General features: G+C 37.4%; 2 protein-coding genes across 2 annotated transcripts; one reads left to right on the forward strand and one right to left on the reverse strand.

Moving 5' to 3' along the window:
* Positions 1-5638: 5638 nt before the first annotated feature.
* LOC137746023 (protein RGF1 INDUCIBLE TRANSCRIPTION FACTOR 1-like) lies at positions 5639-7559 on the reverse strand. The gene is made up of 4 exons (XM_068486070.1): positions 7428-7559; positions 7136-7318; positions 6666-6884; positions 5639-6224 (listed from the first exon to the last, which is right to left on the reverse strand). The coding sequence occupies exons 1-4, from the start codon at positions 7428-7430 to the stop codon at positions 6036-6038; spliced, it is 594 nt and encodes a 197-aa protein (XP_068342171.1). The 5' UTR covers positions 7431-7559; the 3' UTR covers positions 5639-6035.
* Positions 7560-23694: 16135 nt separating this feature from the next.
* On the forward strand, positions 23695-24090 carry LOC137744398 (uncharacterized). The gene has a single exon (XM_068484222.1). The coding sequence runs from the start codon at positions 23695-23697 to the stop codon at positions 24088-24090; it is 396 nt and encodes a 131-aa protein (XP_068340323.1).
* Positions 24091-25604: the final 1514 nt, after the last annotated feature.

Raw genomic sequence — 25604 nt, forward strand, 5'->3', positions numbered from 1 at the left:
GCCAAAGTGTTGTTTGCTATGTTGACTAGTTGTGATGTTCCTTTCGGGTTTCTGATATTTAAGTCATTTTTTTCTAACTCGAAACACTCTGGAATCTACCAGAGAGGCTCTACAATTCATCTTTGTCTAATCAGAGTGTGCTGGAGTCCAAAAAATGTCCAGTAATAATTGTTCTAGAACTACTAAAGATCTTGACAAAAATTTTATAGGCTTAAGCAATGTCATGAGTGTTGTTGCTCAGGGTCAGCTGAGACCAGTCCTACCACCAAATGTTTCCCAGGAAAAGAAAATAGCATATCTTGAGTCCAAGATCAACTCTCTTAGGAAACAATTTGTTGATTTCAGTCAATCAGCGTCTTCACCACTTGTCAGTAACTCATTCTTTTCACCATCTCTGAGTCAAACCTCCCTGAATCCTTTTTCATTTGCCCCCAAGCCTTCTCTGCAACCTCTAAAGATTGTCCCTCATCGCCCTGTGGATCTTTCATCTATATCCTATCACATTGTTGCTTCCTCCAGCCATTCTAGTGCAATTGTTGCCAAGATGGCTGCTAAAGGAAAGAGAGTATCCATCAATGTCCACCAACATTTCTCTTCCACTTTTACCTCAAAGGGCAAGCACATCAGGTTCACATATTCCTGATGAAAATGAAGATGAAGAATGCCTTGGTCATGGTCTATACCTTGGAAATGTTCCTGTTGAAGATGCCATTGTTGCTGGATCTCATGTCGGCTCAGATGACTCATCACAATCAGATGAGTTATAGGTTTATGGGGGAGCACCTATATGGGTTTAATATGCAAGTGTTGTGGGGGAGTTTCTTATCTGTTGAATCTTGAACAGTGTTGCTGAAGTTGAAACTTCTTTTTATTTGGGTGTTTAATGTAATTATCCTTTCTACACTTGTTTTTGTTGTTGTTCTTTTATGCCTACTTAGAACTTCTAAGCTTAACTTGCTAAATATTTGCCTTATTTGGTATCGAGAATTGTACCTGTTTAAATTTTTTTTGTGTTCGAAGTTGCATTGTCTCTTCATTGTTATTCCTCACCTGTGCTTTTCTGTTTGTCACTTTCTTCCTTTGTCTTACCATGACAAAATGGGGGAGAAAAATATCAACCAATTTAAAATTTGTAAAAATGCATCTTTTTCAATTTTGTTTTGGAATATACACATGTTGGTATCACTTGAGCTTACTATGTTGTTTTAATCTCATAACCCATGATGAACCTCACTTGTCACTTGTTAAGAAATATGTGTTGTTGTAGGAGTTGTTACTTGCTCCCCTCTTGTCTCAGCTTGGTTTCTTGAGTAAGGGTGATGTGTGCGTTAGTTATAGGTTTGGGGTTATTTTGTCAAGGAAAGCCAAAGGGGGAGATTGTTAAATACTAGTTTTATTGTTTGGCTTCCTTTGTCAAATCTTGTATTTGGTACCACACATGCTCATAGTTTAGAGTAAGGGTTCAATGCTGAGGTTTGAATCATACATTTGCATATGCATGTTAAGCTTCTTTTTTTTCATAATCCTTTTGTCTAGTGTAGTTGTCTAGTCAGAATTTTCATCTGTCTTCCAACTGTTTAGGCACGTAAAATAAGACAGCCCACATAAGCCATCTAGACACCTTTTCATGTGCGTGGATCTTTTACCCTTGATCTGGGAAGGCCTTTTTGGCTCATGACACGTGTCTCTTTGTTCCTCTTGTCTAAAACATTCATCTCCTCCATTATAAGGGTTTTAAGGGTTTCATTTGTTCCTTGGTTAGGATTTTCACATTTTCAAGAAAAGAGTGCATTTAGCCTAGAGCTACCTCTTAAGCTTCCAAACCGATACCCTAGCCACAAAACCATCTAATGCCCAAACAACCAATCATTGCATATTAGGGTTGCATTGTTTTAATGGTTTTGCATTGACTTTTTGGTCTAAACCTAAGTTTTTCATATCCTTCATACTCTCATATTCATGTTAGGTTCTTCTTCAATTGTTTGACTGAAGAACCTGAATGGTCAGTTGAATCTCAATCTCTTGCGCATATCATAAAATCATATCACATCATTGATTGTGTTGGTCTCGGTGCCACAAGGTGACGAGCTCAGGAGGAGCTGCCACTTCATGAAGACCGAAGGAGTTCGTCTCGTGTTAGACAAGGTTGCACAAAGGTAAAGCTGCTCCTTAGATAGGGTTCTAGGAATTGAGCTTTGTGTGGATCTTTGTATGAACCTTTGTTTACACTAGTGGATTGGACTCAATGGACAATCTCCGGTTTTTTAACCTAGAGGTGGGTTTTTTAACCCAGAGGTGGGTTTTTCCAGCCAAAAACTTCCTTGTGTTCAATACTTTACGAAGCCTTATTTATAACCTTGTTGGAACTGAACATTGAAGGGTTTGCTAGTATTGACACTTTATTAATCAAGTGAACTTAACTTAAGTACTAAGACTAAAATTTAACTGAAGTTCACATTGTTAAGTTTTAACCTTTTAAGTTTGTTTGATTTATATGCTTATGGGATTCTAACAATTACAATCTATACTCAATTGACTAGTAGGTTGGCTAGTCAGTACAATGGTTTTTAAGTTTATTGTAGAGCAGTCAACCTGGTACCAATTTTAGATTAGAAGTTTGTGAAGTAATTTTATTTTAATAAATAGTTGTAATGCTTTACTTACAAGTAATTAAATTAACCAATCAATTATGTATTAATTTTGTGATACTTCTCAAAATTGAAAGTCGGAATCCTTACCGTAGTTAAAAGAAGGAAAGTGTGATGAGAACTAGCATTAGACCTTAGATATTCTAATGGTGCATAAACGACCCAACCCTTGCTTGCATCTCTGTTTATCATGGACCTCTCAATTTAAGACCAAGTCGGATAAATGGCCCTGTAATCATAAGGTACTTAGAAGATGGTCTCTGTAGTAAAAAAAAAAAAGGATTGGAATTAAACCTTATGGTGAAATTTATTAGGATTCATACCTAAAATCGAAACTTTTAAGCTTTTTTCCCATAATAGATTGCACAAGCCTCACGTGTGAGGTTAAGATGGTCATTTCATCTCTTCCATTCAGTGTTCATAACCAAAACTCTCATTCATAGTTGCTCCCCATTCCAAACCAAAGAAATCCCGAACTGAAATCGAATATAGGTGCAGGAACTGAATTCTTCAACTGAAATCACAGAGTCATACAATGAAATGACGAAACTACAATCAACTGTGTTAGGATTCATTGCTAGAAATCTAAGGTATGGGGTTTTTTGTTTTGGCTTTTGATTGATGCTTTAATTCTAGTCATGAATCCTAAAAAACTTCACCACAAATGTTTAGTTCTAAATTTTATTACCATTAGTGTTATCTTCCAAATACTTTATAGGACAACGAGATCCATTGATCCGATTTGGCCCTTAATTAAATGGACAATTTCTTTGTCAAAACCTTCATTATGCAAAGAGGTGGAGTTGATCAATGTCTATAAGAGTACATTGCCAGAGTCTGATATTCTACTTTGACATTTTTAGTCAGCACCAATAACTAAATGTTCTTTTTTGGACAAATAAGTTCTACTACTGCTGGTTCTAAAAATTCATGTGGAATGTGATGGACTTTATATGTTTCACCAAAAACATTTATATTGAAATTGTAATCTGCTAAAAAGTAGAAAAACAGTGAAGGGTGGGTCCACCTTCAATCATGATGTATAGAAAAAGGTCAATGATCATACTAATTAATTATATCTTAAATGGTAATACCACACCTACCATCTTAGTTAAATAGTGAAGAGGCACCATGTGATCCCTAGTACCCATCAATCTCCATCCACCCCACCTACACTTGCACTCCCCTCTTGACAAGCTCATTAATGGCGCCACAAAACCAATATTGGTCACTCTCTTTGCCACTGCAATACTTTCTTTAGTCACTTTGGTACGTTATTTTTAAGTTTAAGGTAAACTATTTGACACATGTAAAAGGATCTATATGATCTTTTATTATGGTACGGCAAAAAATTGCAAAAAGCTAGATCGACATCAATTTTATCTGAATTTACCTATTTTAACCTTAGCTTAGCGTAAATCGTCATTCCAACAGCTCGAGTCAATTTGTCAGACCAAGGTACTTTGTCACCCTAGTTCCGTCACTAGTCAGTCAATTGACTCGATCTAGCTTTTTCAAAGAATGTTTTGACGAGTTGATCGAAATATAATCCAAACCTTGTTTACGCTGACATAAAACAAATTATGTATTAATTCTACATTAACTATCAAGTTTACAATTCGTTTCACACTCATTGGTTTATCCCAAATAGACTTGGCAATTTCTTACACGATCCGTTAACACGACATGTAAACGACACGAAAATAATAGGTTTCAGGTCAACACGATAACTAATCGGGTCATTATCGGGTCACACAATAATAACCCGTTAATAACGGGTCTTTAACAGGTTTACACGAGAGTGATACGCGAGTAACCTGTTTTGACACGATAAAAAAAAAGTTATTTTGATGATTTTAATTTTTTAAACTACTAAAAGAAACTTACTATAATATACAATATATATATAATGAATATGTATATATTGTTTATTAATTATTATTCTATATAAAATATAAAATTTAAGTTTTATTTATTTATTTATTTTATAATATATTATAGTTAAAGATTGAGATTAAAAATTATAAAACACATTAAAAATAAAAATATCAAGTAATTTAAAAATACCAAACACATTAAAAAATTATAATAATTAATTTAAATGTGCGAAAAATATGAAAAAAAATATGCAAATGCTTGTAGTCGCATCCTGTACTCTTTGAGGATGGGTATATGATCATTTGAATTTTCAAAACCATACAAACTCTCATGAATAGTATTTTTAAAAAGTTCAAAAATAAACAAAATTCATAATCATAATGTACAAGTGTGAAAGATGTGAAAACATAATAAACGTTCATAATTGCATCTTCAACGTTTAGACGATGGTTACATGACCGTTTAGATTTTTAAAACCCTCCAAATCTCATGAACATTGTTTTTTATTTGAGTGCAAAATTAATAAAATTAATAATAATTATTGTAGAAGTATGAAAAATGCAATCACTCATAATAAAAAGCTTTACAACTTTCATAAAGGGGTCAACTCCGAAATTTAGTATGTATATACTAATTTAGTATTGTGTTTTACATTTTTTTTTGGTCAAATTATGTTTGTTATATTCATTTTTATTGATTTAAAATATATGTTTGTTAACGGGTAACATGTCGGGTCATATTATCTGATAATATTAACGGGTTGATTTCGGATCGAGTCATATTACCTGTTTACTTTAACGGGTATTACACGACACAATCCGTTAAGCTATCGGGTATGACACGAAAATAATATGAACGCGAAAAACACGACACGAATGCTAGGTCTAATCCTAAACTTGGTAAATGATCACATATAAAGCTGATTAGCCCCATCACCATTACTTGAATTAAACAATACAAAGATGCTTCCTTACGTAAACGGCCCATGTGGTGGGTGGACCCACGAAAACTATAAAATTGGATTCCAAAAGACTTGCTTTCAATTTCTTAATTGACATGTACACCTTCCGACTATCAATAACAATTATGCATTATTGCATCTTTCTTCACAATTGAGAGAATTTATAGTTTTTATTTTCTTTTTTTTGGGACCCAAAACCCAAAAGGAACATCTTTTTATCTTCTTCCTATACCCCAATACCAATATACCCCATTTATATTCATTTGACATCCATGTCCCCCAAATTCCAATGGCTTTCTAGTTTGCACCCTTCACTTTCTTGGACAAAGGGACTGCAATACTGGGCTGGAAACAAAGTAACGTTACACTTATCATCTATTTGTATCATCATTTGCACTATCTCTTTAACAGAGGTAGAGCCCGTCAACATATGCGGATCTCATTTCTATTAGAGAGATAATACAAATAATGTTACAACTAGATGGTAAGAATAACATTTTTGTTGACAATAATATGGTTGAAGTTGGAAGGGAGGGCATTTGTGCAAATTAGGAGCCAAAGGGTGCCCTATGAGGAATGCCTTTTCTTCTTCTTGTTGTGGAAGGAGGTGGAGGCGGCGTGGGCGGGCATATGTCTTGTTGTGAGCCTTCACGCAACTCTTCTCTTCCCCCCATTGCCTCCTCATTCTTTGCCTCTAAGGTAAAGTTTGCATCCCCATTTCTATTTATTCCCGCAAGCTTCAACATTGCCAAAAGCAACAACAAAAATTAAGAAAGATGCTAACTTTTATTTATAAAATTACATTCCATCACCAATCTAAAGGGGTCATGATCTTCACATTCCCGTTTATTGTTTCCACCGTTTGTTCCAGTTCCTTGATTTTTCTCAGATTTATTCAATCTAATGGCTAAGAAAAACTTGAGCTGTAGGAAAAATGGAAGTGCAAAAATCACTTCTTATTGAGAAAACCCAATTTAATGAAAGTGAGAAAATGTGGTGGCTCATGATAATGATCATTGTCAATGGTGGGTAAATGATGGTGATGATGATGGAAATTAGAGAAATGTGGGAATATATTTATGAGCACAATGTGAAGCAAAACAAGCAAGCCAAAGGGGGTTATTTGAATTTCATTTTTCATAAAAAATAAAATAAAGCAAAGTGAATGAAATACTGACCTTACAGCCGAGTGAGCAGAAACGAACAGGGTCCAAGAGGCTTCTGCCACAGGTTTCACAAATGTGGGAAGCTCCTTTACTCCCAGCCTTAGGCTGAGGCCTCTCATTCAGAAACATAACTCTGGCGCTGTTTATGACATATGTCTGAACTCCGGTTATGTCCAGTACCTTCTGAACTTCTGAAACCCTCACCACATCATGGTACGAAGATCTCCTTATCTGTAAAATCCACCAAAAAATTTAAGAAATTTGTCCAAAAAACAACAATGCTAAGAAAAATATGGGGAATCTTTTGGGTTTTCGTTTCGACAATGCGATACATTAAAGTACTCTAACGGAGAAGAGGGAAGAGGGATTCGAACTTGAAACTTGGTGTCAGGGATAAAGGCACTGTTCTGACCAACTAACCTAACTCGAAAAAAATTTGGTGAGTTAGAGGAAGAGAGTTGGTGGAAAACTTGGGATTTTACCTGAATCACTTGGTGATCTTTGTGTCTGGAGGACCGGCAATAAAAGCAGAAAGCATCTCCACTGCAATCTAAGCAGAACATGTTGGACTCACTTCTGGTGGCGTCTCCATGTGTACGGCAGACTCTGAAGAATGATGTGGTGAGCAATTGTTCTAGCCATGGAGGCACCAGCATTGTCCTGTCCTGTTAAATTTACGAAACCCAAAAGTCAAAACGGATGAAAAATGGGCGAAATTAGAAAATAAGGACAAAATGGGGTGCCTTTTTTCAGAAAGAAAGACAAGAACGTTACCATTTGTGTGCAAACGAGTATCTGGAAGAATGTGATGCCTTTGCTTCGACTGGACCTTCAATGGCGGAAGCGGTGAAATTTGCAGGCTCAGAGGACTTGCAGGGGGAAAATGCAGAGAGAGAGAGAAGGGGGGGGGGGGAGAGAGAGAGAGAGAGAGAGAGAGAGGGGAGAGCCTAAACGACCTGCAACTTTAGACTTCAACAACAAAACAACGCTTAGACGAGGGGACAAGGCTCATAAACTAATGTGAAAGAGCGATTAGAGATTGGACGGTTGCGATTGGGCGTGGTGGCTGAAGTGAAGGGATAGCTGTCGGATGAGTTTGAGAGAGATGGGTAGGTTTGGCGCTTACGCTACTTTGGATCTTCTTTGCGTCTCTACGTAGTCTCGAGGTCGCCCACTTGGCTACGCATAAGCTAATTAGTTGTGCATCAAAGTATCTTACGGCCCTTATTTCACTCCACGTGTCATGTTTTCCACGTGGCTCAACAAGGTCGGTCAATAATCATAGGAATTACCAATTAATTGATGAGGTTTAAGAGGGTAAATAGCGAAGAAATTGATGGTTTTAACATTTTGAATTTGTTTTCAAAAGGGTGCAACGTAATTGTACCATTGAAATTTCTCACTTCTAAAAATACGTTTTATTTATTTTCATAATAATCTTCTTTAAAAGTTAGTTGAACATATTATGTTGTCCAACAATCAATTTGTTGTTAGTCACGTAGTATTTGAACAAGATGTAGTGAGTGTTAATGGAGGCGATATTTCATGAAAACTGTAGGTAATGGAACGGCGTGGGATAGATTAGCAATGTTTGTTTTATGTCATGCTCTATTAAATGGTTTGAGATGCGTCTTATATTGTTCAAAACGCTTTCTTAATTGCTGATTGTAGTCGGAGTCAAGTTTTATGTCCCTCGCATTCTGAAACTTCTAAATTAATGAAGTTTTGCTCATATCGCTGATGTTCTTAAAGAACACAAGTATCAAAGAAAAAAACATGTTACAATTTAGGAACATGTTGATTTATTTAAAAGGGAACGCATGTGTGGAACTTGAGTATCATATTAAGATAAAGCACAAAAGGAGGAGCACTATTAGAATGATATCTTGATAGTCATTGATATTGCCAAATAAAATTTATAGCCATGGCTTGCTTTATTTTTTCTATTCTTTCTTCTTCTTTTTTTCGTTTTTTTTTTTTTTTAAAAAAAGGAGACCAGTTGATGGTTTCACCATAGTTTTCACTTTTTCGGGAGCTAGGAAAACTTATATAGACATTTCAGCCTCCTCTTGAGCAACATCGTGTGATTCACTAGTATCAAGAATTGAATTCATAACGTGTTGTGTGAAATATGGATCTGAAATTCGTCCCTAACCATTAGACCATCCCATAGTGGTTTATAAGGGAATTAGATCCTCTCCGAATCTCCTCATTGGGGATCCAGGGGATCAATCATCAAAGATTGTACGACTACAATTAAATGCTTATTATATTTTTAAAAGTAAAGTAATTTCGTTTTACGTGAAATATATTAAAAAAGAAAACAATTGTAACCGCACAATCTTTGATGAAGAAAACTAGAGAATCCAGAGAGAATCTAATTCGGTTTATAGCCATGGCTTGTTGACCATTCTCAATATGTAATAAACAAGCTTAGTTTGCTGACGTTTTGGATGGTCACGGAAGGAAAGCTCATTACAATTACATGCATAATTTTAGGCAGCATGTCACGTCGAAAGGGATTTTAATAATACGTTGATTAAACCAAGAATGAGTTATTTCAAATCTTGTTTATATTTTTTTTTATAATATTTAAAAAAAAATTAACTTATATAAAAGTACGATTATTAAGCCGGCATACATATGGATTCCAGCACTGAGAAGAATTAATAAACAAGAGTCCATATTACTAGCCTCAATATAACACCCACCCACACACACACACACACACACACACACACACACAAGAGAAGATTTTTAAAATCATATCCTAGTGATCAAACAATTAGATATATTAGAACAGTTTTAAGACGTAACATCTTGCTTAGCAATTGCTCCACCAGGTGTTTATTGATATATCAATGCCAGACATAACTACGTAGACTACATCCTACAAATTTAATTCCTTTAGAACAACTCTAATGATTGAGGATAAAGTTTAAAAATTTAAGCCAAAAAATTTTAAGCCAAAACTAGAAATTGCTTTTCTCCTCCAATAGTTAATGCTTAAATTTTAGCCAATGGATTTAATTTTGGACCGTCAAATCTTTTTTTTACTGTTAAATTTGATCTCATCTTATCACAATCGTTGGATTATAAGTAAAAAAAAGTTTGAAATATGATTGTTGGTTTCCAGCCCCATCAGCTCATAAAGAGTTGTTGCTAGTGTTAGACTTTATATATTTCATAAACAACTAAAAATACTAACCTGAAAGAATCCATAAATTATGCTCAATTGATAAAGTACTCAAAATCAACATGGCATGTAGGAAAGATGAATCATCTTTGACAGAACCTTGTGGAATATGCTCAACCATGGACTTCTCATTTGGGAAATCGTATTGGAATCCTACAAAATAATATGTTAGTTGACCACAGCCTTCTGTACACTCAACACTCCTTTATACTCGAACTAATGGAACGTTCATATGAGTTTCTGTGTATTGTCAGCATGGACCTTAACCTTGTAATTATATGGATTTAACCTTAATGAATCTTCCCATAATAATGTCATTAGGATTCCTTGCAGTCCAAGGATAATTGATACACCAAATCTCATTCCAAATAGGATAGAATTAGGAGCCTTTATTCCCCAAGGAAATCCGGAATATATTAACTTTACTTGGGGTACAAGCTATAGCTATTAACTAAATCCTAATCCTATTTATATTTCAAGCAATCCTTGAATTAACTATGTAGACCTATTAGTCGTTGGATTATGATCCAACATCCAACATCTAGTGGCACACAAACTTTGTCCACATGGACCCTGCCATGTTATATCTGGCATATGGCATGAGTGTGGCTAGTTGGTCTGTGCTTTGAGCTTCAGTCGCGCAACCCACGCATGCTACAAATGGTTTGGTAGGTCTAGAAAGAACGGGGGAAATCTAGTCCAAAAATTTATTTTCTCCCCAAGACTTATTTTGGACCAATGGTTAGAGATGTTTTGGTGGGGTTTAAAGCTTAAATTTTAAGCTTTATCCTAACATTGTAGATGGTCTTAGTGTTAGGCGCATAACAACTAAGATATAGATCTTAGTCTTCCACAGTGGTTTAGGTGAGTGTGATACCTATATATAAGGATCAGGTATCTTGAGTTTCATCTCTATAATACTATTGCTACACTAGTGTGAGTTCAATATCTTGGTACCACACTCATGAGTTTGATATATTGAACTCGTGATTGGACTCATGAGCAATAAATTGGTATCACACTCACTTTTTATGGCCTACTATGGAAGGCCTTAAGTAGGCTTTAATTTTATAGTAATTTTGTAATACAAGCAATATTAAAACAGAAGATAGAGTCAAAAGTGAAGAGAATTAGACGCATGACTTGGTATGCAAAGAAGAGAACCCTTAAACTTCAAGCCTCTACAAGTTGATTTTGGTTAGTAAAATTATCGCGGCCGTTTATATCGACAATACATCACTACAAAAAAGGCATTGCCAGACAATACATCACTAAAACTTTAGCTGACGGAAGTTTATAGGGAAAAGTTGGTTACTCAAAACCCGTCGCTCGAAGTCTTACCTGACGAAATAAAGTTAGCTGTCAGTCAAAGCTGAGTTTGCCCAATGAAAGACGTCATCGGGTAAAGGTGTGTTTACCGCCTTTACCTGACGAAAATATTTTACCTAACAACAACGTTGTGTTGCCCCACATGTTTGTAAATACTATTAAAAATGTGACCTGATGAAATGTTCGCCAGACAATTGTTTAAAACCAAACATAAAAAAAATAATATAAAGTCTGCTCGACGAAATAATTCGTCAGGTATACTTTTTAAGAATATTCGGTATTAAAACAATATTTAATATAAATCATTTATGTAATTCCAATTATATGAATTTAAAAAGCTAAATTAATGATAACTTTAATTTAAAATTTATTTAAATTACTTTCAAAATAAATTGTTCGAACAATTATGCAAAAATTAATAAATAAATAAATTATGCAAAAATTTATTTAAATTATTTCAAAACTAATTAACCTAAACTATTCGGGCGGTTACTGAGGTGACTGAGGGAGTGGCCCCCTGAAGGTCGCTCGGGGGCTCAAGAATGCAAATGCCATAAGCTAATATTGCTTGGGCTATCCCAGCAATGTACATGTGCACTTCTTCTCGCTCGCGTGTGACAACTTCTCACTCATGAACAGCTTCTTCTCTCAGGTCTGCCGCTTTTACTTTTTGGCGCTTAGCTTCTTCTTTTTGGCACACTAGTTCCATCTCCACCTAATACAGTTTGGAAGACATCTTGGTCGAAGGAAGAGAGCTTGATGAAGAACAACACCCTCTAAGGTTATCCATCAACAACTGTAAAAACACCTATGAATCAGGTGTCAACTCCTCCATAGACACGTTCGATTGTTGCTAAGAAAGGTTAGTGAGGTAATTGTTCTTCTTCTACGCCATAGAAGTCTACAAATAAAAAAATAAAATAAAATAAAACAAGAGAAACCAATTAAAATTATCGAACATAATTTAAACCTTTTTTTTTAATTATTGTAATGAAATTTAAATTTAAAACATAAAATGAAATACTTACATAAATGTTGTTCGCGACCTGGTTGCCATAATTGGCATGCGTTTCCCCCCCAAACCTGCACTTCCAGGAAATGTCACCACTCATTCGTCGTTCCTCGACCTTGTTAGATAGGTGTTAGAACCAAATTCGTGCACCACCGTAGAAGGTGGAGATGCACAAATCCAAGTTACCTGTAAAAAAAATGTCGTAAGCAAGCCAAAGACCAGTGGAGGGTGATCCGGTCAAAGGCTCTCCGATGGTCAAGTTAGTAAGTAATTTAAGACTCAAGTGGTGGGCAAGTGAATAAGTGTACAGAGATTGCGTTACCAGAGATGAACTTTAGAAGGGTGTATATATACTAGTCGAAGAGAAAATCGTTTAGGATAATAGAATCCTTATTAAACCAGAAGAATCCAAATGATATGTAGGCTGTAGATATTGCATCCTTTTAGGAGTGTGAGTACTTGGGGTGCACGTCAATCCTTAGATTGTAAGGACTCTAAACTATAGAAAACATGTTGATTCCTTGCTGGATTAGGTTCCCGAATCTTGCAAAACAAGCATGGTTAATCCCAGCGAAGTCGTTCGACTTCACCCACCGATTCTGGAACATGATGATAGTGGCATTGGTGATTTATTTAGTTAGCTTTGCAACAAAGGTTATTAAATCCATGACTAGACTTCTGAGGTATGCATATTCTAATCCACCCTATTCCAGCCCTAGAAAAATCGTGGTCCCACAATTTCCCCTAACTATGTATCTAAACGGACTTATTGCCCTTGAGGATGGATGGTTACCCAAAGACCATGTCCTTCAAAGTAAGTTAGAATACTTACCGTTTTCTTCCTTCAGACACGTGGCACCTTGGCTTCGTTCTTTGCAAACTTCTTGAACATTGAGGTGTTCTGTAATTTTGAGCGCACTACCTCGTGGATTGTGCCTTCAATATTGCAATGATGATGACTGTTACAGTAGCATGTGCGCAGAAAACGAAGTTCTGTTCATTGCCTTCTCAAATTAAATGCAGTTGTTGGATTTTCGGATCTCAAGATGTGACGATCTATATTTAACGGTTGGGTGATTCTGAAGTACCTTTCTTAAATATCATCGAATCTTTTCTTTCAATTTTTCAAAAATCCCCAAATCTTTTCAAAGATATTAAACTTTCTCTCTACAACCCAAGTTTGAGATTTCCGCCGTTTTCACACTGCCTTGCTTGATTTCTTTAGTTTTTTTCAATCTAAAACTAATTGCTGCCCCTTCAAATGAGTTTTTTGCCTCTACTGGAAACTACAATGATCAGTTTGAACCCTCAATTATAAGGGTACATAGCAAGGAGAAAGCAAAAGTTTTTGTTAGCCTCCACCAACACCTCCTCTACGGTTGTATTGCAAAATGGAAGTCCAACCATAATGTCCAAAATCCTTTTCCAACGCTTACCGACTCTGAACATCCACGAACCAGGATCCACCCTTGGTATATGGACCTAGGATTGAAATTTCCACTGTCTCCTTTCTTGAAGCAAGTATTATGCTACGATGTCACTCTTTGCAATTTAACTCCTATGTCGTTTTGCATTCTTACCTGCTTTGAGCTCTTGAACGATTGGTCCAAAGCTGGGTATTCAGGAATTTCGCATTCTTCATACCATGCACAAGGGCTCCAATCCTTATTACTTATTTCAATCGCGACCTAACACCAGGTAGGCCACCTACATCACTGTCTGACCAGGCCACAACAAGGACTAGTACAAAGATATTTAGGTCGTAGATGAAAATTGGAAAATGGGATATCTTTAGAACCAAAGTTCAAAACACTTACTCTACCGGCCTCAACTACAATAACAAAGTCGCAAACATCCCCAACTAATCGATAGGGCCTTCAAAATTATTCATCTTGAACATCAAAACTACAGGTGGCTCATAACTCTAGAGAGAACTAGAGAGCATAGGCAAGATGCCATTACCAACTTATGCGGTAAATGCCAAAGATGGGAATGACCAAATAAAGGTCTTGGAAACCCCAGGGCTGAATAAGAAGAAAAGAAGATGCTCTGAGACACGACAAAGAAATTCACTAGCAGTAAACCTTCCAAAAAGTGAACTGTTGCTTTGGGGATCTCCAGCGCTCCTCCAAGCCATAACGCGTTGGTGATTAAGATGTTACCCCTTTGTACTAGGGCTAATTGAGACGTGACACTAGCAGACTTTGACAATTAGGGATAAAGTAGTTCCAGAATTCGCTAAAGATGAGGGTTTCATTGATGTGAAACAAAAGCACCAACAAAAATAACAAGAAGAACAACATGAGCAACATCATCAACAACAATAACAAAAACAATAACAGAAGCAACGTAAACAGTAGCAACAACAACAAGAGCAACCTTTGGATGATCCCTTCATCATTCCTCATCCAGAAACAACTTATGGTCATCCTACTTCCCTTGACTCCGACGCACAGATGGCCACGATTGATCCTATCGAGCACGTCCATGCCTCACCAGGACATTGCATTATGTGGATGCAGAGTATCCATTTTTGGTAATAAAACATGTGTTTGGACTTGAGGCACTCTCTTCTAACGCCAACAATTTCATAACGCAAAATATGCTCAAGCCTTAGTTTGTTTAACTATTTTCCCAATTGACTTTGAGAAAGTGATCTTTAAGTCTGAAAGGAACTCTTATTTGAGCCGTTGTGCGGTAAATTCCCTTTGCTTTCTTTTAATCTTTGATTCCTCTACTAGTTCCCGTTCTTGATATGTCCTGAATTCTTATTCCTAGGCCAATGTTTGAAGAGATGTTTGATGTGATATAAACTAGCACACAAATTAAACCTTCTTATTGACAATTGTAGTAAAGATGTAAGTAAGGATCATTCTAGGCCGGGGATTAGGAAGATTGCTAATCTACTTAAAACTGACTCAAAAATACAAAACTAGGCTTAAAAACACTTAAATAGACTCAAAGTACTCAAAACAAACTAAAAAGACTCAAAACAGCACAAAACAATAAAAAAGACTCAAAACAGACTCTAGGACTTACTTTGGACGAAAATTGAATTGGTTTTTACTCAAAACACTTAAAAACACAAATTAGGACATATTCTAACTAATTTGATACAACAAAGTAAGGGGGATTGGGTTTTCGAAGAATTTAAAGTTTAAACAAACATATTTGAATAGCAAACTAAAGGAATACGAATTTGGTGAATTAATGGGTGATAAGCTAGCTAGGGGGTCCTTCTCCACACATGACACACTTGCATACAAATTGATTTCCGGTTGCTTTTTCAATAAACCATGAACCTCAACACCCCAGATTAACCGTGACATCATTAATTAACCCTCAGATTTTCCTTAAGTCATTGAATTGGACAGACAACGCATCGGCAACCAAATTATTCTTCCCAAGTTCCCTACATGAACTGCATAATAGAGACACAAGCAAAGATCATTAAGCTTTGTGAAAATCATAAGCATTGACAAGGCATTCGTAACTATGACATCATGATACTTATGCCAGGAATTCAACTTAACACGATCGTGACCAGCGACCTTCACTACTTGTGAATATAAGTTTGTAACTATTATGTGAAACTCCCTTATATTCTAGCATCAAATTCATGCATGCAAACTAAGTAGGCCTCCCTAATCAACATACAAGAATAAGTTCTTAATCCAACAGTTAAGTAAATTGCGTTCACGATTTATGAAATCACAACTGGAATTAATGAATTCATATTGCAAATATAATCATGGTTTCAAAGTCTCCTCTAGCCAAAACGAAATTAATTCCTCATGTTCACAGCAAAACAAAGAAAACTTAAATTAAACATTGAAAACAAAAAGATGGATTACACCTAAGAATGCTCCAACAATCCAATCTTGAATGGCGAGCACGTCCCAAGGTCCTCCTTCTTCTTCTTTGCTGCGGCACAAGGTGTGGGTGAAGGTTTGAGGGATGATTTTTATGAAAGAATGGCTGAAAGTGTGAATTATAGTGAATGGCTCCTCAAAGGCTGCGTCAAGGGCCTTTATTTATAGGTATAAGAAAAACAAGGCCTAACTTAATTTGGTAAACAATTTTGATCCCAAATCCATGATAGGAGCATATTTAGGTGACTTAACTAGCTTATTCTTGTGCATTTGTGCTATTATTTCTTAGTTAATGTCGTATTACAACTCAATTTTGTGTGTTTGTAGGTCCTATGGATTAAAGTACCAAGGAAGTGCATTTTGGGCAATTTGGAGCAATTTTGGACACTATGTGGATAGCTTGCATATGGGCCAACATGGATGGACGAAGTTGGACTTCAAGAGGCTAGAAATGTGATAAGAAGAGGAAAGAACTAAGTTAAGGACAAAGTGGATAAGGAAGTAGCTCAAAGAGGAAACCCTATCCAAAACCTTATCTAAAACCTTATCCAACATTATCCAAAACATTATCCAAACCTTATCTCATCTTATCCTATCCAAACCTTATCATGTCTTAATCCTAATTGCAAGGGGACCTAAATAGATAATTCTAGAACCTATTTCTAGAAGCATCCTATTCTAAAAGGCCCAAATCAACCACAAAACCTATTCTTTCTAGAAACCCTACAAAAGTGGCGCGCCAAACCTTTCTGCCTTGTCTTGCCTTGCAAGCCAAGCCACCCTTTCCTTCACTTGTGTCGCACCTTCCTAGGCCTAAATCCCTTTGGATTCTGATTTCTAGGGCCTAATCCCTTTTGGATTTAGGTTACACAAGCCTAGTATGAAACTAATTGGGCTAAACCCCCTCCTAGGTGGATTTGATCACCTATGGCCGAATTCTAGGGCCCTAGTCAATAAAATCTGTTAAGTCTAACCCTAATCTACTTAACCCTAGGACAATATAAACATAAAATCAGCCAAAATTTCGTACACCCCCTTATGCTATTCAGAAACCTATTGCCGCAACACCCTAGCCTCCATTCTCAACCTCCATACACCTCCATACACCTCCAGACATCTCCATACACATCTGCCGCACCCTTACCACCATAATCAACCATCCTCCATCCCTCTAAACAAGAAAACACCATCCAAAACCCCCAATTCCACCACACACACCTTGTGCCGTAGCAACGAGGAGGAAGACTAGCCAAGCCGTGCATCAAATCCATCTTGGAATTGCTGAAACGTTTAGGTGTAATCTTTCTTATGATTTCAATGTTTAAATTCAATACTTTTTGTTGTGCAAGCATGGGGAACTAATCCCCTTTTGGCTAGGGGGGAATTTCAAAACCATGGTTATATTTGCATGATGATTTGATTACTTTCAATTGTGATTTCATGAATGATGAATTCAATTTACTTATTTGTTTTAATTAAAACTTGTTTATGTATATGAATTGAGAGTGCACACTTAATTTGCATGCATAAATATGATGCTAGGGTATAAGGAAACTTCACCTAATCGTTGGGAACTTATATTCATGAGTAGTTAAGATTGTTGGTCACAATTATGTTAAGTAAATTCTTGGCATAAGTATCATGCGCTTTCATAGTTACGAATGCCTCGTCAACACCTATGATTTCCATAGAACCTAATGATCTTTGATTGTCTTTCTAATATGCGCTTTCATATAGAAAACTTTTAAGGAATAATTTATTGCAATGCGCTAATTCCATTCAATTCAATGACCTAAGGGAAATCTGAGAGTTAATTTAAGCGTACCTAATTAACTTGGGGTGTTGAGGTTCATAATTCATCGAATAAGCAACTGAAGATTGTGTTGTATGCAAGTATGCCATGTGTGGAGAAAAACCTCCTAGCCATCTCACCATCCACGTAATTCTATTAATTTCGCCCAAATCTGCCTAGTTTACATTATTGTTTTGTTTGTTTGATTTTCGTCCAAAACCAAATCCCCAATTGTCTTAGAGTGTCTAATTGGTCCAAATATGTTTTAGATTGTGTTTTTAAGAGTTTTGAGTCAAGTTAGAACAAATTTTCGTCCAAGTTTGTGATTAGGCTCAAAACTGCCCAGTTTGTGTTTTTAAGGCAGTTTTGAGTGTATTTAGCCTATTTTGAGTCTTGTGAACGTGTTTGAGTCTTTTTACGTGAGTTAAGTGTTTCAAAGGTCAGATTTATTTATTTGAGTTAGTTTATAGTGTTTAGCAATCCCTCCTAATCCCCGGTGTAAGAACGATCCCTACTTATTTATATGTTACAATTGTCAAAAGAGGGTTAATTTGTGTGTTAAGTTAATTTTCGCATCAAATTTTGGCGCCGTTGCCGGGGATTAGCAACTTTGCTAATCCCTTGTTATTTCTTTTTAGTTATTTTCGTGTGTTATTGGTTTGTTATTGGTTTTAGTTTCTGACTTGTTTGTTTTCTTGTTTTAGGCACTAGTTTATGACTCGGAGTTCTCAACCGGTTCATGCGCATATCTTAGACTTTGACGACGATTTTGAGCGTGCCTTGAGAAGAAAGAAAAATCAACAAGAGCCTCAACCACCTCAACCTGCACCTAAGCTTGAAGAGGACGAAACACAAGCGGAAGAGGAGGCCACGACAAGGATTTTTTAGGAAGAACAAGTTATGGCAGTCGACAACCGAACAATCAAGGAGCTTTCCGCTTCGGGATTGGATAATGCCATGCCTCTATGCATTCAATATCTAAGGGCAACCCCCGACAAGACTGACGAGTTCGAACTCAAGTCCAGTTTATTGCACCATATTCCTAAGTTCCATGGGTTGTCCATGGAAGATCCTAATAAACACTTGAAGGAGTTCGAGGTTGTTTGCTCAAGTATGACCCCGGTGAATGTTGAGATGAGCATTTTGAAGATGAAGGCTTTTCCCTTTTCTCTCTTGGAAAAGGCCAAAGATTGGTTGTATGAACTAGCTCCCGGAACTGTCACATCATGGGAGAGTATGAAAATGGTGTTTTTGGAGAAGTTTTTCCCAACTTCTCGAGTCATTCTTTTGCGTAAAAGAATTAGTGGCATTCAGCAAAATCAAGGTGAATCATTTCCAACTTATTATGAACGTTTTAAAACCCTTGTTGCTTCATGTCCACAGCCCCAAATGAAGGAGGAGCTTCTTCTTCAATATTTCTACGAAGGGCTTCTACCAATTGAACGTCAAATACTAGATGCCTCAGCGGGTGGAGCTTTAGTGGACAAAACACCTATGGCCGCCAAGACTCTCATTGCCAACTGTGCTTTGAATGCTCAACAATACGAAGGCGTTGGTCAAAGAGACATGCCACGGCAGCAACAAGTTAATGAGGTAAGTGCTATTTCCGAACTTCAAAATCAAATGGCTAATCTTACTTCTCTTCTTTCGCAGTTGGTTGAAATACCAAAGGTACAAAATGTGGCTGTTTGTGGTGTGTGCTCCATGAATGGACATCTCACGGACAAGTGCCCTCAATTGATTGAGAACAGAGGGTGGGAATCTGCCAATGTCGTGGGTTATGGAAGCCAAAACCAACCAAGGAGTGATCCTTTCTCTAACACATACAATCCCGGTTGGAGAGATCTTCCAAATTTCAAATGGAGGGAGCCACAACAACCCCAACAACAAAGCACATTTAGGCAGCAACCTCCTGGATTTTACCAAAGGCCGTATGCACCCACACCACCCCAAGCACAACCTACACAACCCAAATCAGGTTCGTCCATAGATAATGATCAAATTTTTCAATTACTAACTTCTATGGCACAGGGAATGCAAAATAGGGACAAAAAGGTTGATGAATTAGAAAAGCAAGTAGGGCAGATTACGGAGTTCATGGGCCAATTTAGAGAGCAAGGCAAGTTGCCTAGTTCAACCGTTGTCAACCCAAAAGGAGGATTCGAATCTGCCAAAGCAATCATGTTGCGAAGTGGAAAACAAGTTGGAACGGCCTCACAACCCTCTAAATCAGCCCCAACGGAGGACGAAAAGTTGCAATTTGAGGAGGGGGAGCAAGAACAAGCCACGGCAAGGGTAGAAAACATCATGTCGTAGCCACCCAAACTACACCATTCGGCTTCCAAGGGTAAGGATGTTCCAAATTCGATTATTTCTAATGTTATTCCTCCAAATGTACCATTCCCTCGTAGATTCATGCAAACAAAGAAGGAGGGGGCTGAAAAGGACATTTTAGAGACGTTTAGAAAAGTACAAGTCAATATACCACTTTTGGATGCAATTAAGCAAGTTCCAAGGTATGCTAAGTTTTTAAAAGAACTTTGCACTACTAGGAAGAGAATTTCGAACAAAGAGGTTGTAAAGGTAAGTGAAAATGTCTCAGCCATCTTGCAAAGTAAATTGCCCCCTAAATGCAAAGTATCCGGGTAGTTTTACAATTCCTTGTGTTATTGGCAATAATCGTTTTAAACATGCCATGCTAGACTTAGGTGCATCTATTAATGTTATGCCTTACTCAATTTATGCATCTATGAACCTAGGTGAGTTAAAAAATGATGGTGTGATTATTCAATTGGCCGATAGATCTAATGCCTATCCAAATGGTGTTTTGGAAGATGTTTTAGTGCAGGTCTAATCTTTCTGGCAGATTTCTACGTGTTGGAAATGGAAGAATCAAACCATGCCCCGTCATTGCCAATTTTTCTTGGCCGCCCCTTTATGAAAACCGCCCGCACGAAGATTAATGTGTTTAATGGGACTTTGACAATGGAATTTGATGGGGAAGTTATTAATTTCAATCTTTCTGAATCTATCAAGTACCCTATTGATGATCATTCATGTTTTGCTATTGATGTAATTGATTCGTTGGCGCATGACCATTTTGAACAATTGAACGAAGATGCACTTGAATTGGTCATTACAAGAGGAATGGAACTCAAAGACAAGGAAGTAGGGCCATTGCCTACCCACGGCATGCATGGAGAGCACCATGTCGTGCCCCCTAGTGTTGATATGATTGAGATAGTGGCTGCCCTTGAGTCATTACCACTACAATCTGGTAAGTCTTCGGACCCAATTTCAATTCCAATTTCGACTAATAAGCCCATTCCTTCAGTTATGCAGCCACCTACCCTTGAACTTAAACCATTGCCAAGCCATTTAAAGTATGTGTTCTTGGGAGACCAAGAGACCTTGCCCGTCATCATATCCTCCTCACTCACGGCACAAGAAGAAGGTAAGTTAGTGAGGGTGTTAAAGGAGTACAAAACTGCAATTGGTTGGACCTTGGCCGACATCAAGGGAATAAGCCTGACCACATGCATGCATCGTATACTTTTGGAGGAGGGGTCTAAAGCATCTCGAGAGGCTCAACGCCGACTCAACCCTCCAATGATGGAAGTTGTGAAGAAGGAGATAATCAAGCTATTGGATTGTGGAGTGATCTATCCAATTTCAGATAGTCGGTGGGTGTCTCCAGTTCAATGTGTTCCAAAGAAATCCGGAGTAATTGTGGTGACAAATGCCGAAAATGAGCTTGTTCCTACTCGAATCTAAACAGGTTGGAGGGTTTATATTGACTATAGGAAACTCAATGCCACTACAAGGAATGATCATTTTCCCTTGCCATTCATTGATCAAATGCTTGAAAAGTTAGCGGGTTATGCTTTTTATTGTTTTCTTGATGGATATTCAGGTTATAATCAAATTGTGATAGCTCCGGAAGATCAAGAGAAAACCACTTTCACATGCCCCTTTGGTACATTTGCTTATCGTCGCATGCCATTTGGTTTATGTAATGCACCTGCCACATTTCAGGGATGCATGATGAGCATATTTTCATATTATGTTGAGAAAATTATTGCGGTTTTTATGGATGATTTCAGCGTTTTTGGTGATTCATTTGATGGTTGTTTGAATAATCTTAGTTTGATTTTAAAACGATGCATTAAAACTAACCTTGTGTTAAATTGGGAAAAATGCCATTTCATGGTTAAACAAGGCATAGTTTTAGGTCATATTATTTCTGAAAAAGGTATTAAGGTAGATAAGTCAAAGATAGATCTTATGCGTCACTTACCCTCTCCTACTTCGGTTAAAGAGGTTCGTTTGTTCCTTGGACATGCAGGTTTTTATAGAAGGTTCATCAAGGATTTCTCGAAGGTCTCCCAACCTCTATGCCACCTCCTACAAAAAGATGCACCTTTCGACTTCACCAAGGAGTGCACGGCAGCTTTCCAACTCCTCAAGGACATACTAACCACAGCACCCATCATTGTGCCACCAGATTGGAGCCTTCCATTCGAGCTAATGTGTGATGCATCCGACTAAGCGTTAGGGGCTGTTTTAGGCCAAAGGAAGGACAAGAAGCCGCATGTTATCTACTACGCATCCCGGACGTTGAATGACGCTCAATTGAACTATTCGACCACTGAAAAAGAACTTCTTGCCATTGTCTTTGCTTTAGATAAGTTTCGATCATATTTACTTGGTACTAAGGTTATTATTTTCACTGATCATATAGCTTTAAAGTACTTGTTCACCAAGAAGGAAGCCAAACCACAGCTCATTCGATGGATGCTACTTCCTCAAGAGTTTGGCATCGAAATCAAGGACAAAAAGGGAAGTGAAAATGTGGTGGCTGACCACCTAAGCCGTATGATACATGAGGATGAACTGTACTCTATTGCAGAAACCTTCCCCGATGAGCAATTGCTATCCATTAAGGTAAGTGAGCCTTGGTATGCGGATTTGGTAAATTATTTGGTGACTAAACAAGTTCCTAACACTCTAAATAGAAACCAACGTGATAAATTGAAAAAAGATGCTAGGTTTTATGTTTGGGATGATCCATACCTGTGGAAATATTGCTCGGATTAGATTATACGTAAGTGTGTGCATGACATGGAATTCAATTCTATTTTAACATTCTGTCACACTTATGCATGTGGGGGACACTTTGGGACACAACGCACAGCCCTTAAGGTTTTAGAATGTGGATTCTATTGGCCAACTTTATTTAAGGATGCTAGAACCTTTTGTATGTCTTGTGATCGTTGTCAAAGAATGGGTAACATTAGTGCAAAGGATCAAATGCCGCAAAATGTCATACTTCCTGTTGAAATTTTTGATGTTTGGGGCATTGATTTTATGGGTCCTTTTCCCTCCTCACATGGTTTCCTTTATATTTTACTTGCTGTGGATTATGTATCGAAATGGGTGGAAGCAAAAGCCACCCGAACTAATAATTCTCGAGTAGTTGCAGATTTCATTAGAACTAACCTATTTGCAAGGTTTGGAATGCCACGTGTGATCATAAGTGATGGAGGGTCTCACTTTTGCTCAAGAAGTACAACGTCACGCATAAGGTTTCAACACCTTATCATCCTCAGACCAATGGGCAAGCCGAGGTTTCAAATAGGGAGATTAAGCAAATTCTAGAAAAAACCGTGGGCCCTACAAGGAATGATTGGAGTGTACGGTTGGAGGATGCGTTGTGGGCATATCGCACGGCATATAAGACCCCTCTGGGCATGTCCCCATTTCGGCTCATTTATGGCAAACCATGCCATCTTCCCGTGGAATTGGAGCACAAGGCGCATTGGGCCATCAAGACATTCAACATGGACATTGATGCTGCTGGAATTCATAGGAAGCTCCAATTGAATGAGCTGGAAGAGATTAGGAACGAGGCGTATGACAACGCTCGAATTTACAAGGAAAAGACAAAAGCTTTCCATGATAAGATGATTCGAGGCAAATCATTCTCCATTGGGCAGAAAGTGCTACTCTTTAATTCTCGCCTTCGCTTGTTTCCTGGTAGGTTGCGTTCTAAGTGGGTTAGCCCGTTTGTTATTACTAACGTCTTTCCTTATGGGGCAATCCAAGTTCAAAGCTTGAAAACAGGACAAGAGTTCAAGGTGAATGGCCATCGATTAAAGCCTTACTACGAGAATTTCGAGGAGCATGTTGTGGATGATGGACCCCTCCATGCCGTGGGTACTACTAATGAAGCTTAGCATGGCTTACTCGTCTAGCTGGAAGACGTTAAAGCAAGCGCTTCTTGGGAGGCAACCCATGTATTCGACAAAGAGAAGATGGAACTTCCACTCCAAACCCAGATTTGCGTTTCTAAACCCTTCTCCTTGCTGTTTATTTTATCATGCTTAGTTGTTTATTATTTGTTTGCTTTTATGTGAGTCTTTGTGTGAAACATTGAGGACAATGTTTGATTTAAGTGTGGGGGGGTAAACAAGTGTTTTTATGCAAAATTCATGGGATTCTATCACCTATCACTTCTAATGTTGTTTCTCACTGTTTTTAAGTGTTTTTAGTGCGTTTTAAGCTGTTTTGGTGTGTTTTGAAGTAAAAATCCGAAAATTTGAAAAAAAAATCGAAAAAAGTGTTTTGAAAAAGCCAAAAAGAGTTGTTTTTGTGTGTTTGTTTGTGTCTTAGGGTACCTTCCAACACAATGATGAGGATTTGGTTTTTAATGCATGACTGTTAAAGAGAGTTACAAACAATGATGGAAGTTTGATTTGCTCCTTGGTTTATGCTTAGTTGTAGTTATAGTTTACGAATTCACATGTAATCACAAAGAATAAAATCAGTTTTTGTAACATGCTTGAAGGAAGGAACTCAAACAAACACTACATCCCTGAGAGACTTGAGCCTAAACGTTTATTTGGAGAGTTATTAATCTGTGCATTCTTGTTTTCTAAAGTCGTTGCATGATCTCATTATTCTTTGCTTGGTTGCTACTTAGAATGCGTTTCATCACTATAGTTCCAAATACTAGAACTCATACCCGTTTTATTCAAAGCATGAAATTGATTAGCATAACAAATAACGAGATGAAGTTGTGTAGTAGTCACCACCATAGCCAAATAGCCGAATCCACCCTTGTCATTTGTATTGTAGGTTTAAACCCCTTTGAGCCTCATTTAGCCTATTTTCTTGTTAACCACATCACCCTTACCTAGCCTAGAATAGGACTTTCCATACCCTTGTTCTTGAAGTATAGTGGAGCATAACTTAGAAGGAATTCCTTTTGAGTGACATTACTCACAATTGTTGATTGTTGAAGAAAGGGTCCAAAAAGTTTGAATATGGTCCTAAGTGTTGTGTGACTTTCCCTTGGGTGTTCAAAGTGGACTTCTGCGTTCTAAAGGGAATTCTAAGTGCCTAATTCAATACTTTGCTCACTATTGCTTTAAGAATGTTTGTTTATCCTTTACCTTTCGTTGTTAGCCAATACCCTAGCCCCATTACAACCCTTTGACTTCCATCTTGATTGTTATGTGTTTCAATATGTGGAGTTTAAAATGGGTTTGAGCATATGGTATCCCTGGTTCTCGCGTCTAAGTAGTGGCATTCCATTCATGAGATCATATATAGACATGTTAATAATTCCAGAAAATGCTTTCCTTGTTATAACATATGTGAGTGTTCGTCTACATGTTTACATCAATCTTCTCACATATACCTAGTGCAGGGAGTGTAGTCATAAAATCTGTGTGAAAATTGAGAGTAC

This window comes from Pyrus communis, chromosome 9 (genome assembly GCF_963583255.1).
Source record: "Pyrus communis chromosome 9, drPyrComm1.1, whole genome shotgun sequence".
NCBI classification, from domain to species: domain Eukaryota; kingdom Viridiplantae; phylum Streptophyta; class Magnoliopsida; order Rosales; family Rosaceae; genus Pyrus; species Pyrus communis.